The sequence below is a fragment of the Ziziphus jujuba genome, chromosome 10 (genome assembly GCF_031755915.1).
Source record: "Ziziphus jujuba cultivar Dongzao chromosome 10, ASM3175591v1".
Lineage (NCBI taxonomy): Eukaryota > Viridiplantae > Streptophyta > Magnoliopsida > Rosales > Rhamnaceae > Ziziphus > Ziziphus jujuba.
The window spans coordinates 15,222,504-15,236,387 of NC_083388.1; the positions used below are offsets into that span (position 1 = coordinate 15,222,504).

General features: G+C 30.9%; 1 protein-coding gene across 2 annotated transcripts; it reads right to left on the bottom strand.

Moving 5' to 3' along the window:
• Nucleotides 1-4,635: 4,635 nt before the first annotated feature.
• On the bottom strand, nucleotides 4,636-13,537 carry LOC107411376 (protein ENHANCED DISEASE RESISTANCE 2-like). Of its 2 annotated transcripts, none has more exons than XM_016018954.4 (21): nucleotides 13,104-13,537; nucleotides 11,459-11,533; nucleotides 11,295-11,348; nucleotides 11,142-11,207; nucleotides 11,007-11,068; nucleotides 10,656-10,786; nucleotides 10,535-10,581; nucleotides 10,360-10,457; nucleotides 10,169-10,264; nucleotides 10,007-10,071; nucleotides 9,816-9,887; nucleotides 9,235-9,381; nucleotides 8,807-9,114; nucleotides 7,801-7,864; nucleotides 7,503-7,678; nucleotides 7,212-7,313; nucleotides 7,031-7,081; nucleotides 6,803-6,946; nucleotides 5,845-5,940; nucleotides 5,270-5,371; nucleotides 4,636-5,074 (listed from the first exon to the last, which is right to left on the bottom strand). In XM_016018954.4, the coding sequence occupies exons 1-21, from the start codon at nucleotides 13,254-13,256 to the stop codon at nucleotides 4,982-4,984; spliced, it is 2,202 nt and encodes a 733-aa protein (XP_015874440.3). In that variant the 5' UTR covers nucleotides 13,257-13,537; the 3' UTR covers nucleotides 4,636-4,981. The 2 variants fall into 2 exon arrangements, with proteins under 2 accessions (XP_015874440.3, XP_015874439.3); XM_016018953.4 differs by having other exon boundaries at nucleotides 7,503-7,696.
• Nucleotides 13,538-13,884: the final 347 nt, after the last annotated feature.

The following is a 13,884-nucleotide window of genomic DNA, read 5'->3' on the forward strand; positions in this document are numbered from 1 at the left end:
TAATTTATTTTCAATATTTTTTTGTTTAAAAAAAAAATCCACAATGTTTCACAATGATTCCTGAATGGTTTTTCAAGTTATAACTTGTATAATTTTTCTTTTGAAAAAATAAATTTTTTATTTTACAAAATCAAAGATATATATATTCATAAAATATTTCTATTTCAGATAATAAAAGTATTTATAAAAATTAACCAAAAAAAATGTATTCATAAAATGAAGTAATTTTGATTTTCAAGTTACCACAATTTATCTACAAAAATATATTTTTTATTATAAATATTAAATAAACCATATAATTTTTTTGGTAAATTTAAAAAAATCCAAATAATGGACGACACGCCATCGTTAATGGAACATAACCAAATAATGTTGGCACGATGCATTGTATCCCATCAAAATTAATGAGATATGCGCGGTCCACTTTATATGACAGTATATATATATATATATATATATTTATTTTTAAAAAAAGGAAAAAAAAAATAAAGAAAAAGGTGAGCTAGGGCGGTAGGGGCCAAGGGCTCGGGAACGGCGTGGATGGTGTTCGTGGCTGGGTTGGTGGAGCGGTCAGTTTTTATCAAATTCCAATGGCTCGTGTCCTGAGCTGAAAGGCCAAATGGTTGACCGAGACGTTGAAATTACAAAGAGTGCCAAATTGCCAAAATCTGTGTGGTCTGTGTTCTTTTGACATTCTTGATTGTGCGACACAGCGTATCCCTCATTAAGTGGCTCTTTGTTTTTTTTTTTTTTTTTTTAAATTAAAATATTTTTTAATAAGTTTTTTTGGGCCCACATTACTACCAACAACCGTTTTATAATCCAATGCCACTTTATTGTCCCAAAAGTGGAGCCCACCTCCCCATCCACCTTTTAAAAAAAAAAAAAAAAAAAAGATGGGAACATGTACTCCTACAGTACCATAAATCAGCTCCAGCCATCGTTCACCTTTTTAAAAAAAAAAACAAATGAAATAGTGGAATTTATTATTATTTTTCTGAATAATATTATTCCCATTCTATAAAGTTTTCTAAAATTATCTTTCTTTTCTTTTAGATTTTAAGAAAGTAATAATTATTACCACTTATTCCATTCATATTCTTTGTATTAATATCATTCATACTCATGTACGGTAGCTATATTAAATTTTCAGAATCTCAATCCCTAATTTTTTTTTTTTTTGGGATAAAAAGAATATTAATTTGTGATAGACTTTGAGGATCTAAACGAAATACATAATTTAAAGTACATTTTAATTAATCTTTTTTATTTTATATTTTATCACACTTATTTTTAATAGCATTTTAGAATAGAATAATTTTAGAATTATTAAAATATTTATTAAACAATATAGTAGATGATGTGATAATATATAATTGGTTTATTTTTTCTTAATTCATTTATCAATTTAAAGATTTTTTTATTATTATTTAGATTATATGAATATACCAATTAATAACATTTTAATATTTGTTATTGGATAAATAAATTTAATAAACATTTTGATAATATAAAATTATTGTTTTAAGTAATCCTAAATATACCAAAAAGTTTATCAAATAAGTAGCTAAATGATGATAAAATTATATAATATATTTACCACTTAAACAATTCTTTCATACACATCTAGATTATATATATTTATCAATCAATAAGATAATGATACATTATATTTGCTATATCATTTGATTAACTTTTGCACTCTTATTTGTCAAAAAGTGCATATAAGAAGTGGTTAATATTTGATTATATACAATTTAAAAAAAAAAACACATTTTGATATTTTAAGTAAAGTATTGGATAATTTTTTTTATCCTATAAAATTTATTTGAAAAGTATCAAACTTTATTATTTTTAAAAAATATATTATTTATTACTATAAGTGAATAGCCACTATTAAAATTTACCATATAAAATATCACCATTATCAATATAACAAATAATAAAAATCTTTTTAAAAACACTAGAGTGCTTATTATCATTACTACTATTACTATCATTATTATTATTATAAAAAGATTTACCAACCACTCCACCACGCATACATACATATATATATATATATATATATTTTTTGCAGCTCTTATAAAAGCTTTAGAAACGGAAATATATATACATATTGAGAAGAATTATATGTTTATTTGATTAAAGATTAACTTAAGTGCTAAAAAAATTACTCTAAAATAGTAAAAAATTTAACAATTAAAAATGAACCAAACATGGTTTAAGTTCAAAGCTTTAGTGGGCTCCCCAATTGTTTCCTCTACATTGCTTAATGCTGTAATTAGTAGGATTGGTAATAATGGGATATTTGGTAAGAGGCATGTGTGAGAAGAAAGAAAGAGAATGTGAGTAAGAGAGAAATTAAAGAATGGATAACAAATTTTGAAGATATTTAGAAGGTGGTTAATTAACAGATTTGGAATCCTTCAAATTTATTAGGATTAATCTTTCCAAATATGAATTGGTTCGGAAGAATGAATAAATAAATAAATAAAAATGACATACTTTATATTATCCGTTTATTTTTTTGATGAAAGATATTTTATCTTTAAATAGTAATCTATAGTATTAAAAATAATAATTAGTAACCATTAACATGTTGATATGTAGATCTATTTCATTATAGAATCAATTTATTTCATTATGTTGTCGGAATCCGAATTTTTCTGAAATTAGTAATGGGCTGACTTAAATATTTTACTAAAATCTTAGTTTTGCTAATAATATTTTATCAAAATCTGAAAAAAATTAGTTGGTGAAGTGGCAACCTATGTTATGGGAAAATGTTTAGTACTTATTATGTTTTTTAAGTTTTCAATTTTTCTTAAAACTTTATTTTATTGGTGCATATTTGGCTTGTGGTTGATTGTATTTATTTATTTATTTATTTATTATTTTCTTGATAATGAGGCTAAAAGAAAAAAAATTAATAACACCAAATTAAAAATTATTTCAAACTATTGTCTCATTTTGACAAATGTTTTTTCTTTTTGTTAATATAAATGACTACTTCATATGTCTATCTATCTATATATATATATATATATATTTGATCTTTCAAAAAAACAAAAAAAAAAGAAAAAAGAAAAGAAGAACATTAGATGGTGTTTAGTAAGGCGTAATTTTTTTTTCTGTTTTTGTTTTCGTTTTTTGTTTTTTAGATGTTTACTATTAATATATTAATTTTTAAAAATATACTATTTATAAGTATTGATGAACAATTATTAGTAAAACCTTAACAATTTAAATTATTACTTTTAAAATATTCACTTTTAAAATTTTTTAATACATAAAATAATAAAAATAAATATTTTTAATTAAAATTTACAACATAAACCGGTAATAATTATTAATGAGGACAAATAACATGACTTTTAAGACATATTCAATATCATTTTGCTAAATGGGTTTTCATTTTACAAATGAACTATTTTTAAAATATAAATTCTAAAAAAAGTTGAAAATATTTTGTAAAATATAGATATATTCAAAGAATGTCCAAAGGCCTTTTTACATGTATTTGGGAAATAAAAAATTGATAATATTTATCATTTTAATTATAAAAAAAAAGTTATATAGATTTGAACAATAATTTATATATATCTGAAACAAATATGGATAATGTCTATTATTTTCTATAACGAAGATTTTTTTCCCCTTTCAGATATATATATATATATATATATATCATATTATTCATTTAGTATACATTATTTTATCATTTTCATTTTCATAAAAAATTTGCCAAACATGTTTTTAAATTATAAAAATGCGAAATCCAATTTACCATTTAATCTTTTGGAATTGTAAAATGAAAAATTGTTTTGAAAAATGATATCAAGCCATTAAAGCATATCCAATAGTCTATAGATTAGATTTATCCAACTAAAAAAGGTTTTGGCACAATAAACTAACATAAATTTTTTTAAAAAAATCAACTTCAATGGTGTTTTGCTATACATTTATCAAGCTGTGGCATTAAAAAATAGATAAAAAGATGTTTTATAGACCTTCTACTTGTGGAAAATTCGATAGACTGTTTAAGTCATAAAATCAATTTTGTCTCTACACTCTCTTCATCAACTTATAATCTTTTCTTCTTCATTTCTCCTTCCCACCAACTCATTCCATTAAAATTCTAAACAAGACCTATTAGAGTAGAATTTTAAATAGATATTATCTATCAATAGGCACTATACCACCATTAATACTTTTCAAACTTCTTATTACACAATGGACATAACCATTAAAAATACTCTTAGTTTTTATTTTTTATTTATTTTTTTATTTTTTTCTTCCTACCTAATTATGTAAAATTTATTTAGCTTAAATGTAAGTTGAAATAAAATAAATAAATAAAAAAGGAAAAACTATCACGTTATCGAACAAAACCTTAGGAAATGAGGGATTAAAATCCCAAGCATTATATTTTATCATTTTCCTTCAATTTTTACATTCCACCCATCCTATATTACAATTCCTTAATCTCATTACATATCTCTCCCATATCTCACGGCTTCAATTTTTCAAGCGAGTTCTGCAACCGGCCAATCTTCATTTGCATTACTTTCATTGTCAGTCAAAAGTAGAATAAAACTAACCAAAAAAATAAAGTAAATAAGTAAAGTGGTATGAAAAAGGTGAACAAATCACAAATCTATTTAGAAGAATGGAAATTAATGAGAAATTCCGCCTATACAAAGATTGACAGTCCATCCCAATGATATCTACAGCACCATGCATTACCCATTTCAATTTGAATGAAAGAATTGACTTCTGCAAGTATCTTTGCATAGATCATGCATCCTGAATTTTTTTTTTTTTTTTAAGTGTTCACTATATGACCCCTACTTCAGGGATAGATCTCTGACAACTACACATGGATTGGGTTAAAATAATTCCCAGAGATATATCTCTGACAACTAAAAATGGACTGGGACAAAATAATTCCCTTAAACAAGCATAAATCTGGACGTAATCACGGTTTAACTAAAACTGACTTTGCAGCGTCAAGATGATTAAGCCGGCAGGTACCAAGTAGATATTCTGGAAGCTCCTCTGGTGTATTTGCCTGGTCAAGGAAACGTTGATGTTAGGCATGAAATGGAGTTATAAAATCCTCTTGAAAGTTGATTTCTAAACAAGCATATATATCTGCTTCTAACCTTCAATTGGTCTAAATTTTCACATTTTTAAAACTGATTCATAGTTATAAAGTACTCTTGGTCTAACGCACAAATGAACAACAAAGAAGTAGTTGTTATACCTGTACCAAAAAGGCCATCTCAATAACCAGATTGTTAAGGTAACCAAGAACAAGACTGACCACACCCCTTGCAACAGTGGACGACCCAATGTCAATCCCAAGCTGAAAATAGCCACGAAAGTCTTAAATTAGCATAAATAAAACACAAACACAACTACTTTCATGCCTGATTTTATTTTAGTTTTCCAATTATTTAGATTTTGGATGCATATCTTTCTTAATTGAAAATTGTTTCACATAAAGAGCTCTTCCAGTGTGTTTTACTAGCAGATTCATCAGAAAGTATAATGCAATATCAATTTACTTTTTCAACTAATTAGCAGAAAGAATCTCATGGTGCAAATTCTCTGAATACTTATACATGCAAGGGATGTTTGTGTGAAGTCTGTTTTGCCTTTGTCCAACTACATTTACCCATAATCTATATGAGTGCCTAAGAGTGAAACACAAGTCATGCATCATCGTTTAGGAAATCCAGTATGATTAAACGTGAGGTTTGCAGGAAATCACATTTCGATGAATCTACATAATCACAATTATAATCAACAATCATACAGTTATCTCTGAAAATTTACCTCCAAGTAGTTCTTCCCATGGAAATAATTTATTTCTAGTGCTTGACCAACGAGGCATGCTTTCTTTCCCACACTCTGCTTAACAATCCATGAACCCTGGGAAAACAGGTGTCAACTCTCAATGACTCTATGGACCATACATGATGAGCTCTGGAGCTTATGCAGCATAGAACATGTGGCCCCTTTGTGGAGACAAAATCAAAAGAATAGTGGTGCATATCATGCTATCTTGATCGCAAGAACAAATAAAAGAACAAGATCGTTTTTGTACCTTAGATTGTATTATTTAATGAAAAATTTCTAAGAATGAGAACCATTAACATTAAAAACCCAGGTTTCAACTTAAGCAGCAATTAAGCCAACACTAATGCCTAGCAGCAAAAAGGCACAGTGGTAAATTGATAATATATAATATATCTCTTTGCATTTCTTTCAAATATTCCAAAGGACCATGTAACGCAAGCTACTTAAGTCTTCCTTCCCTTTTATGTGTTCTCACTCAACTATAGATTGATAAGATTTTCCATTCTCTGAAATTGTCCAATACAGCCCTTGTATTTTATAATGACCTTAAAAGCATCAGCAAAAGGAAAGTATAACATACTAAACCATGAGACCTGTATATTTCATGTCTTACTGATTCTGTTATATTGAAAAATAGAGATCCTTTATATCAAATTTCATAATATAGTATTATTTCAAAAGTAAGAGAATAAATCTTCAAATCACCATTCACTCGTGTGAGGGACTGGGGGGTGGGTGGGTCAAAATATAATATTTTCACAATTAGATCTGGATCTTAAAGAAGCAAAGTAAAAGATTAATGCTTATTTTAAGGTGATCAGTGTAAATCAAATTGCTTGCCTATATTGTATGATTTCATCAACAAATGAGGGTAAAGTATGCACGATCCCTCTCTTACGCAATTTGATTCCAATTTTACTGAACCATTACTAACCTTAGATATGTATGGTATGAGCTTAAACCTCGAATTTCTAAATGCATCATCTCCCTTAACAAAACTCTCCAGCAAGGGTGAATCTTCTAGTCGTGTATTCATCATATAGTATAGCGCCAAGCTATAAGTCGTTGAACCGGGTACCTGACACATAGTAAAAAAAAGGCAATTCTTATTACATGGAAAAACATATGAAGAATAATACAAACACAAATTGAACTTAATTACCTGTATGTTCACAATGAAAAAGAAGTGCTGTCCACCCTGTGCTGCATATTTCTGCAGAACAAAGCTTGTAAAATTTCGTTCTTAGATACCAAAATCATTATGCCAACACAAAGTTAAGTGGCTGAAAAACATTACCATACTAGGTAAAGTAAACCAGAAACTAAAGGAGAGGAAGAAAAACCTGAACAAGGCTCCCTGGACGTCCTCCAAGATCATCTTCACGCTTGTCAGATCTTAGCCAGTCTGCACCAATCATTTGCATCAAGGTGCCCTTTGCCTTAACCTAGAAAAGAAAAAATGACAAAAATCAAACCTGCAATGTTCAAGGGGAGTAACATTGAAAGAAGGATAACTAAGAAATTATGGAAGGATGAAAAATTCAGCATATGCACTCATATCTCTAAAATTCACTCCTAGAGACTGCTACCTGCAATAATCAGCATTATTCTTACTAAAATGTTCCTCTCAGTACCTTGTGATGGTCTTCTAGATAACTCTTTCCACGAATCAGGAATGTAGCAGGATCTGCTGTTGTCCAACTGCAAGCCAAAGTACAAGTTGGATCCTTTGGAAGAGTTGACCCATAACAGCACAAGATACTTTCTTCCCTTGCCATCTCTTGCAAGTCCACATAGCCACGCTTCTGAACTGCAGCATGCATCGTCTCTAGCCATTATTAGAATCAGATAAAAAGAAAGGGAAAGTATATGAATAAGAAATATTTACATGACCTCAATATCTTAAGCTAAATATCAACCACACATAATGACCTGCAAGATCGTGCAATTTTTTCACAAATCCAGCAGCAGTTGATAACTTTGGTGGACGTACATCCTGCAACTCAAAGCACACATTTAAAAAACATGTGAACTTAAAACATCAAACCAAAGTGATGCAAAGTTTTGAGCTTGCAATAAGTAACAAAAACGAAAAAGCCAAAGCAGTGAGAATTCTGTATAGCAAGATATATGCAATGTGAATAAATCATGGAAAAATCAATGACCAGAAAAAAATAAATAAATAAATAAATAATACAGCCTATATCAGGACATCGAATTAGCAAGTATAAAGGAAATTATGGATTAAAACAAATTTCATGTCCAGCCAAGAAAGTTAAAGATTTATAGCAGTAATAGTACACACACAATCACACATGTGCATTGTAGCAAGAAAGGTGGGGATAAGTGGAAGGGATTGAAGGATAGCATGCCCCATCATGCACCAAAATGGTCATTTACTATTATTCTACTGCCAACATAATTTTTTTTTTCTTTTTTAAAACCGCCCTGAGAACAGAAAGATGAATTGATCATTTTGTAACTATGAGAAGATTAAAATTTAAACTGGAAAGCACTTCTCCCTTATTGCACCCCCTTCCAAGCAATTTATCTTAATTTGAAGTACATCATTTTAGTATGATTACACACAACTATAAGTTATTTACGCTGTTAATGAAACTATCTAACAACCAAGTTTTGGTATTGAAGGGTAACTTAACATAGTATCAGGGCCTCAGTCATGTGTTTTGTCTTGGGATAATTTCTTGATTGTACATGTGCAAAAACACATATTTTTCCAGTTTTTGGTCAGACCTCTATAGAAAGGATAATATTAATGTTTGTGTTAACTTGATATATACAGTTACCCGCACTTTTGAATAATTTAATCTTCCAAGATTTATGGTAACTTATTAGATGATTGTTCTAGAAAACCTACCAATCATAACTTAGAGCTTTAAACTCCCTTTCTAGTGTCCGCTTTTGAAACTGAATTTACCTGTGAGCATGTCTCTGAAAGAAAATCAGGACTCCAATCACCTTCTGATTGATCACGATCAGAGGGTTCTGGAACATCAAAGAATTCATCAGCAGCATCATTCAGGCTAACAAGACTAGCATGCTCAGAAGGTGTTTTATCCACTTCTTCTGATAAATTTCCTCTATTGTTCCCATCCCCGGTTATTGTTCGGTTGTCAAACCTGCTGTCTATCTCACTCTGATTCAAACCAATATTTCTCATCAACTCTCCAGATGAAAAATCTGAGGAAGGATATCCTAATTTTGCTCTGAAGAGCTCCCGTAATGCTGCAATTAAAACATAGGAAATGAAAATAATTTTCATTAGTGAGCAGATGAAAATGATGTAAGACAAATCAGGGTAATGTGTTTGAGTGCAAACTAATTCTTTCAATAGTCAAAGACTACCAGCAACTCTGCCAAGCATTCGGATGGTGATAGATCTGGCTGAAGAGGCACGTAGATAAGATTTCCAGAATTTCCAGTCGATAGCAAGCATGTGCTTCACAACTGATTGTTTCCCTTGGTTGACTGGTGATACTACATATCCTCCACCTGCAAATGAGTGAAGCATATTGTCCTTAAAATGTTACAATTACAACTTTACACTTTGCAATTCTTCGAAAAATAATTGTAACATTTCACTAAAGAATCCACAGAAACACTATCGAGATAACAAGAAAAGCCTCAATTTTACATAAGTTCAAAAGATTACGATGATTATGTTCAAATCATGTAACAACAATAACCATTGCAAGCATCAGAACTTCAATAGTTGTATGCAATAGCATGGAGATAATATGCAACAAAATACATGCAACAAGAGTCAAGACATTGATGAGATGAGACCTATCATGCACTCTTCTTATCAGCAGTTGAGGATACCAACATTTATGTACTAGGTTACTTCCATGAGACAGCATACAGGACAAGGAAGATAATAATCCAGCAATTTTTACTACAATTTTTAATTTCTAAGCATACATTACTTTTAAGGCATGCTCGGACATAGCCTTTTTGAGGTGGACACTTCTTGTGGAAAACAGAATGGTAGAGAATAACTGTGACAGGGTAAACCAAAAGAAGTTATTTCTGATTCAAATAGATCAGTCGGGAGAAAAATAAATAAATAGATTAAAAAAAAACAAAAAAAAAAAAAATCCCTCCAGAAGAACATTACCATACGTCCCATCATCTTCCCTTCTCCAATAACGTCGCAGCAAAAGATCTCTCCTTTTCATTCCCCTGCAAAATAAGAGATATTACTGATATAAGCATGCATAAGACTCTTAACCAATTGCCTCAGAAACATAAATAATAAAGATTAAGTGTTGAGCCATACCATGGTAACCAATCACTATATAACTGCTTGTGAACGATATCATTATGACCATCAAGGTGCTCAACCACACTGCCCTTGTAGAAACAGAAATCCCATCTGGAAGCCAAATTGAAAGTTAATTTCAGTAACAAAGGAGCAGGTTAAATGAAAATCTAAAATAATCGTGAAGATCCATGGGTGTAGAAACTTACTCTGATCTTGAGGGACCAAGGGACATGAGAGTTTGGAAGATGGCTTCTGAAGTTCCATCAACAACACCCACAGCCATAATAGCAGGATGATCGTCCCACTGCTCAAGGTAGAACATGTTAAACAATGAGGGGTGCCTATCATAACTAATAAAAGTTGAATGGAACACCTACCAACCTTCCCATGGGAATCCCTATCTTTTGCTTCTTTGAATAGTCGTAGACCTGCATTGTAGACATGATTTTCAAATATAGAGTTTCAACAACCTCCAACAACCTATATTGATGTCAATTCTTACCATTCTGACAACCAAAAATTGTCCAAGAAGAAGGAGCCACAACATCGGATGTCAAAGGATCTCCTTGGGTAGAAGGGAAAAGAGTCCAGTCTATAGAATTAATGCGACTTGTCCTGCTAGATCCACTCAATCTGTTTACACAGAAAACCTTTTTAAGCACCAATAAAAATAATTAAGGACACTATCATTGCCACAATAAAGAATCTAACACAAGTTTAATCATCAAAATCAGCTACACATTGCACAAAATTATTTCTACTGCAGAGGTTGATTATAAGACTTGATGAACAAGGCAACAGTAAAGAGTTAAACATTTGCTAAATAAGTATATTGGACAACAAATTATTATACCTAAAGGACCGCCATCTGCTCTTTGAACAATTAATGGCATTATCTCCTAGATCTGGACCACCCTGCATATATGCAAAAGCATTAGTCCTAAGCATAAGCAGTTCTGTAGACTAACAAAAGGGAGCGTTATTAAACCTTTAAAGCTGCTTCCTGAAAGGAATGAATCCATCTTGCTGCTTCTTCAGGACTGCTTGCTCCCAACTATGATATTAAAAATTCACTATGAAACTTGTAAATAAAAATAACAGAACACACGGAGACACACTTCTGAAAAAAGAGGTACCACACCTTAAGTTGATCGTTGTGATTGGAAGTATTGTAGAGAGTAAATATGAAGAATACCTGCAGTTTGCATAAATAACTTTCAACACAAATGATCATTGAATTCCAAAGTGGGAATATGACAAATGGAAACAGCATAGCTGAAAGAATACACCGTACAAAGTTCCTACTTTTCTATGAATGCTCTCCCGCCCATTGTCCATGACCCGAATGCAAGAATCTACAATAGCACTTTTAACAGGTTCCTGAAAAAGAAAGACAAATACTTGGTAAGACTTCTCTATTAATTTTTCTGAAAATTATTTTTACACCAAAGACAGAGTAAAATATGTCAAGAAACAGAGAGGGAGAAAGATACATGGGCAATTCCGAAACAAATTGGGAGAAAGATACATGGGGCAATTCCACTCAGATTATGTACAAAGCTTAAATATAATTTAGGTTCCTCGTTCAGTTTGTGCCACATTTGTATATAACTGGCCCATAATGCTAATTGTTCATTTTTCTTAAGAGTGGGATCCATGCAAAAGATAGCCATATTGGAAGGGTCTTTTGATGTAACAAGGGTAGTGAAAAACCAGAATACATGATTGCCTCAGCAAATTTTAAAGTGAGTCAAACAGCTAAATTTGAACATGCAGGGCATGCATTGGAAAAAAAAAAAAAAAAAGGAAAAAGATAAGGCAAAAGCGTGCCTTGAAAGTAACAAGGAAGCTTTTAAAAGACTGTTATATTGCATCTCTCAGAAGCCCAGCTCTATTTGTTTGGCATGTCAAGGAATTTCATGAAACAAGTTTCCATTAAGAAAACACCAGAAAATTAATTATAAATCCCTTTTGTCATCATCAAGCTTCAATCATTCCAAAGGAAGCTAGTGTCCCCACTGGTTCCTATGGTAAACAAAATGAACCTAAGTCGAAATATAAACTTTACAAAGAGAACCATAGTGTTGGGTACCAGCAATCTTAGAACCCAACATGTTAAAATAGTATCCAAGCCAACAGAACTCACTAATTCATCCAATGATAGAAAATGAATGTGGGCCTTACATGCAAAACAAGAAATCATCATGTTAAGTTACAGTCAATCCAAAAACCTTGATCCCACATAAAAAGTTGTCCTAATTTATTTATTTATTTACAGTTTTCCCACTACGGAACAGCCAGGAAGGGCACAAATCAAGTCTTAGGCTCTCTCTGTATGAAGTTATTGTTGGCTTGGGCGAATTATAATTAATGATACTTACAAGTACCAGAAATGATTTTTCTTAATAAACCCTGATAACTCATGTCATAAAACATACTTAAAAGTTACAGACACATTTTTACATACTTAAGAAATATATAAACACTCGAAGCAAGATACAGAGTCTCTCTTTCTCTCCTCCTCATTAGCACAAACCAAAACATAGTCTAAGATGAAACCAAAAAAGAAAACATAGTGTAAATCATATCAAATCAAAGCAACAGGAAACCATAGTATGTGATGTAAGCAAAAACAAAAAACATAATCTGGGATGAAAAGCAAACTACAACCAGAAAGTAAATCATATTAAAATTTTCAATAAAGATGATATTAAGCTAAGACAATGGATAGATCGATCAACAACTTCCAAAAGAAATACATCCAACAACTACATCAAGAGACCTCTGAGACCATGCATATGCTACCATTCAATCAAATTCGTATATTCATATTCATAAAAACAATCAAAGAAAATGCTCAGTAGGCATCAACTCTTCGATATGAACACAAACATAAAAATTAAAATTAAAATTAAAAAAGCAACAAGATTGAAAGATGAGAGAAGAAAACCTCATTGTTAGAAGTGGGAACTGATTTGAAGCTTTTGAGATGGTGACCTTCAAGAACAAAGTAACGCTTCCTTGAGTACTGTAGCCCAATCCGATTAGAACGAATGAGATACAACCAGCCCTCCATTCTTCCATCAGTTTGAGACATACCCATTTAGGCAAACCTCGATTTTTAATAATCCCACTTCTTAAATTCACTTAAAAAAACCTTTCAATTCTCAAAGATAAAAAAGCTCAAATTCCATGCAAACCAGGTTGCGATCCTCTCTGCTTGGTTTTCAATTGGGGAAGAGATTACGACCTCAGAGCACAGCTAGTGAATGCAGAGAATCACGGCTTTCATTATAGAGATCGTAGGCGAGACTCTCTCTCTCTCTCTCTCTTTCTGTTCCCTCTCTCTCTCTCTCTCTCTCTCTCTGTTTCCCTCTGTTAAGCAACTGCATTGGGTGCATATATGAGACAAAAAGATCGCCAGGCCAAATAATACACGCTAAATGACTCTTTTACCCCTTAGATTTATCTTTCTTCTTTCTTCTTTTTTTTTTCCTTTACTTTTTCTTCGTCGACTAATTTTCTTTTCTTAAATGGAAATGTATTTATTTATTTTTAAAATTTTAATTTTTCTTAACCGTCGGATTATTTTCTGTACTTCAAAAAAACAAAAAAAAAAAAGGTAGTTTATTGTGTACTTTTCAAAATAACTTTTAGAGTTACTAATTTTCTTTTACAAGTTTTATCAAAGATGCGATTATATTTTTATATAGCATACAGACAAATTCTTT

Coding starts and splice junctions, on each gene's coding strand:
- LOC107411376 (XM_016018953.4), bottom strand. CDS start 13,256: ATGGGTATGTCTCAAACTGATGGAAGAATGGAGGGCTGGTTGTATCTC. Junction 7,697..7,800: donor AAAATTGCACGATCTTGCAG/GTCATTATGTGT, acceptor AATAATGGCTAG/AGACGATGCATGCTGCAGTT. Junction 7,314..7,502: donor ATCTAGAAGACCATCACAAG/GTACTGAGAGGA, acceptor TTTCTTTTCTAG/GTTAAGGCAAAGGGCACCTT.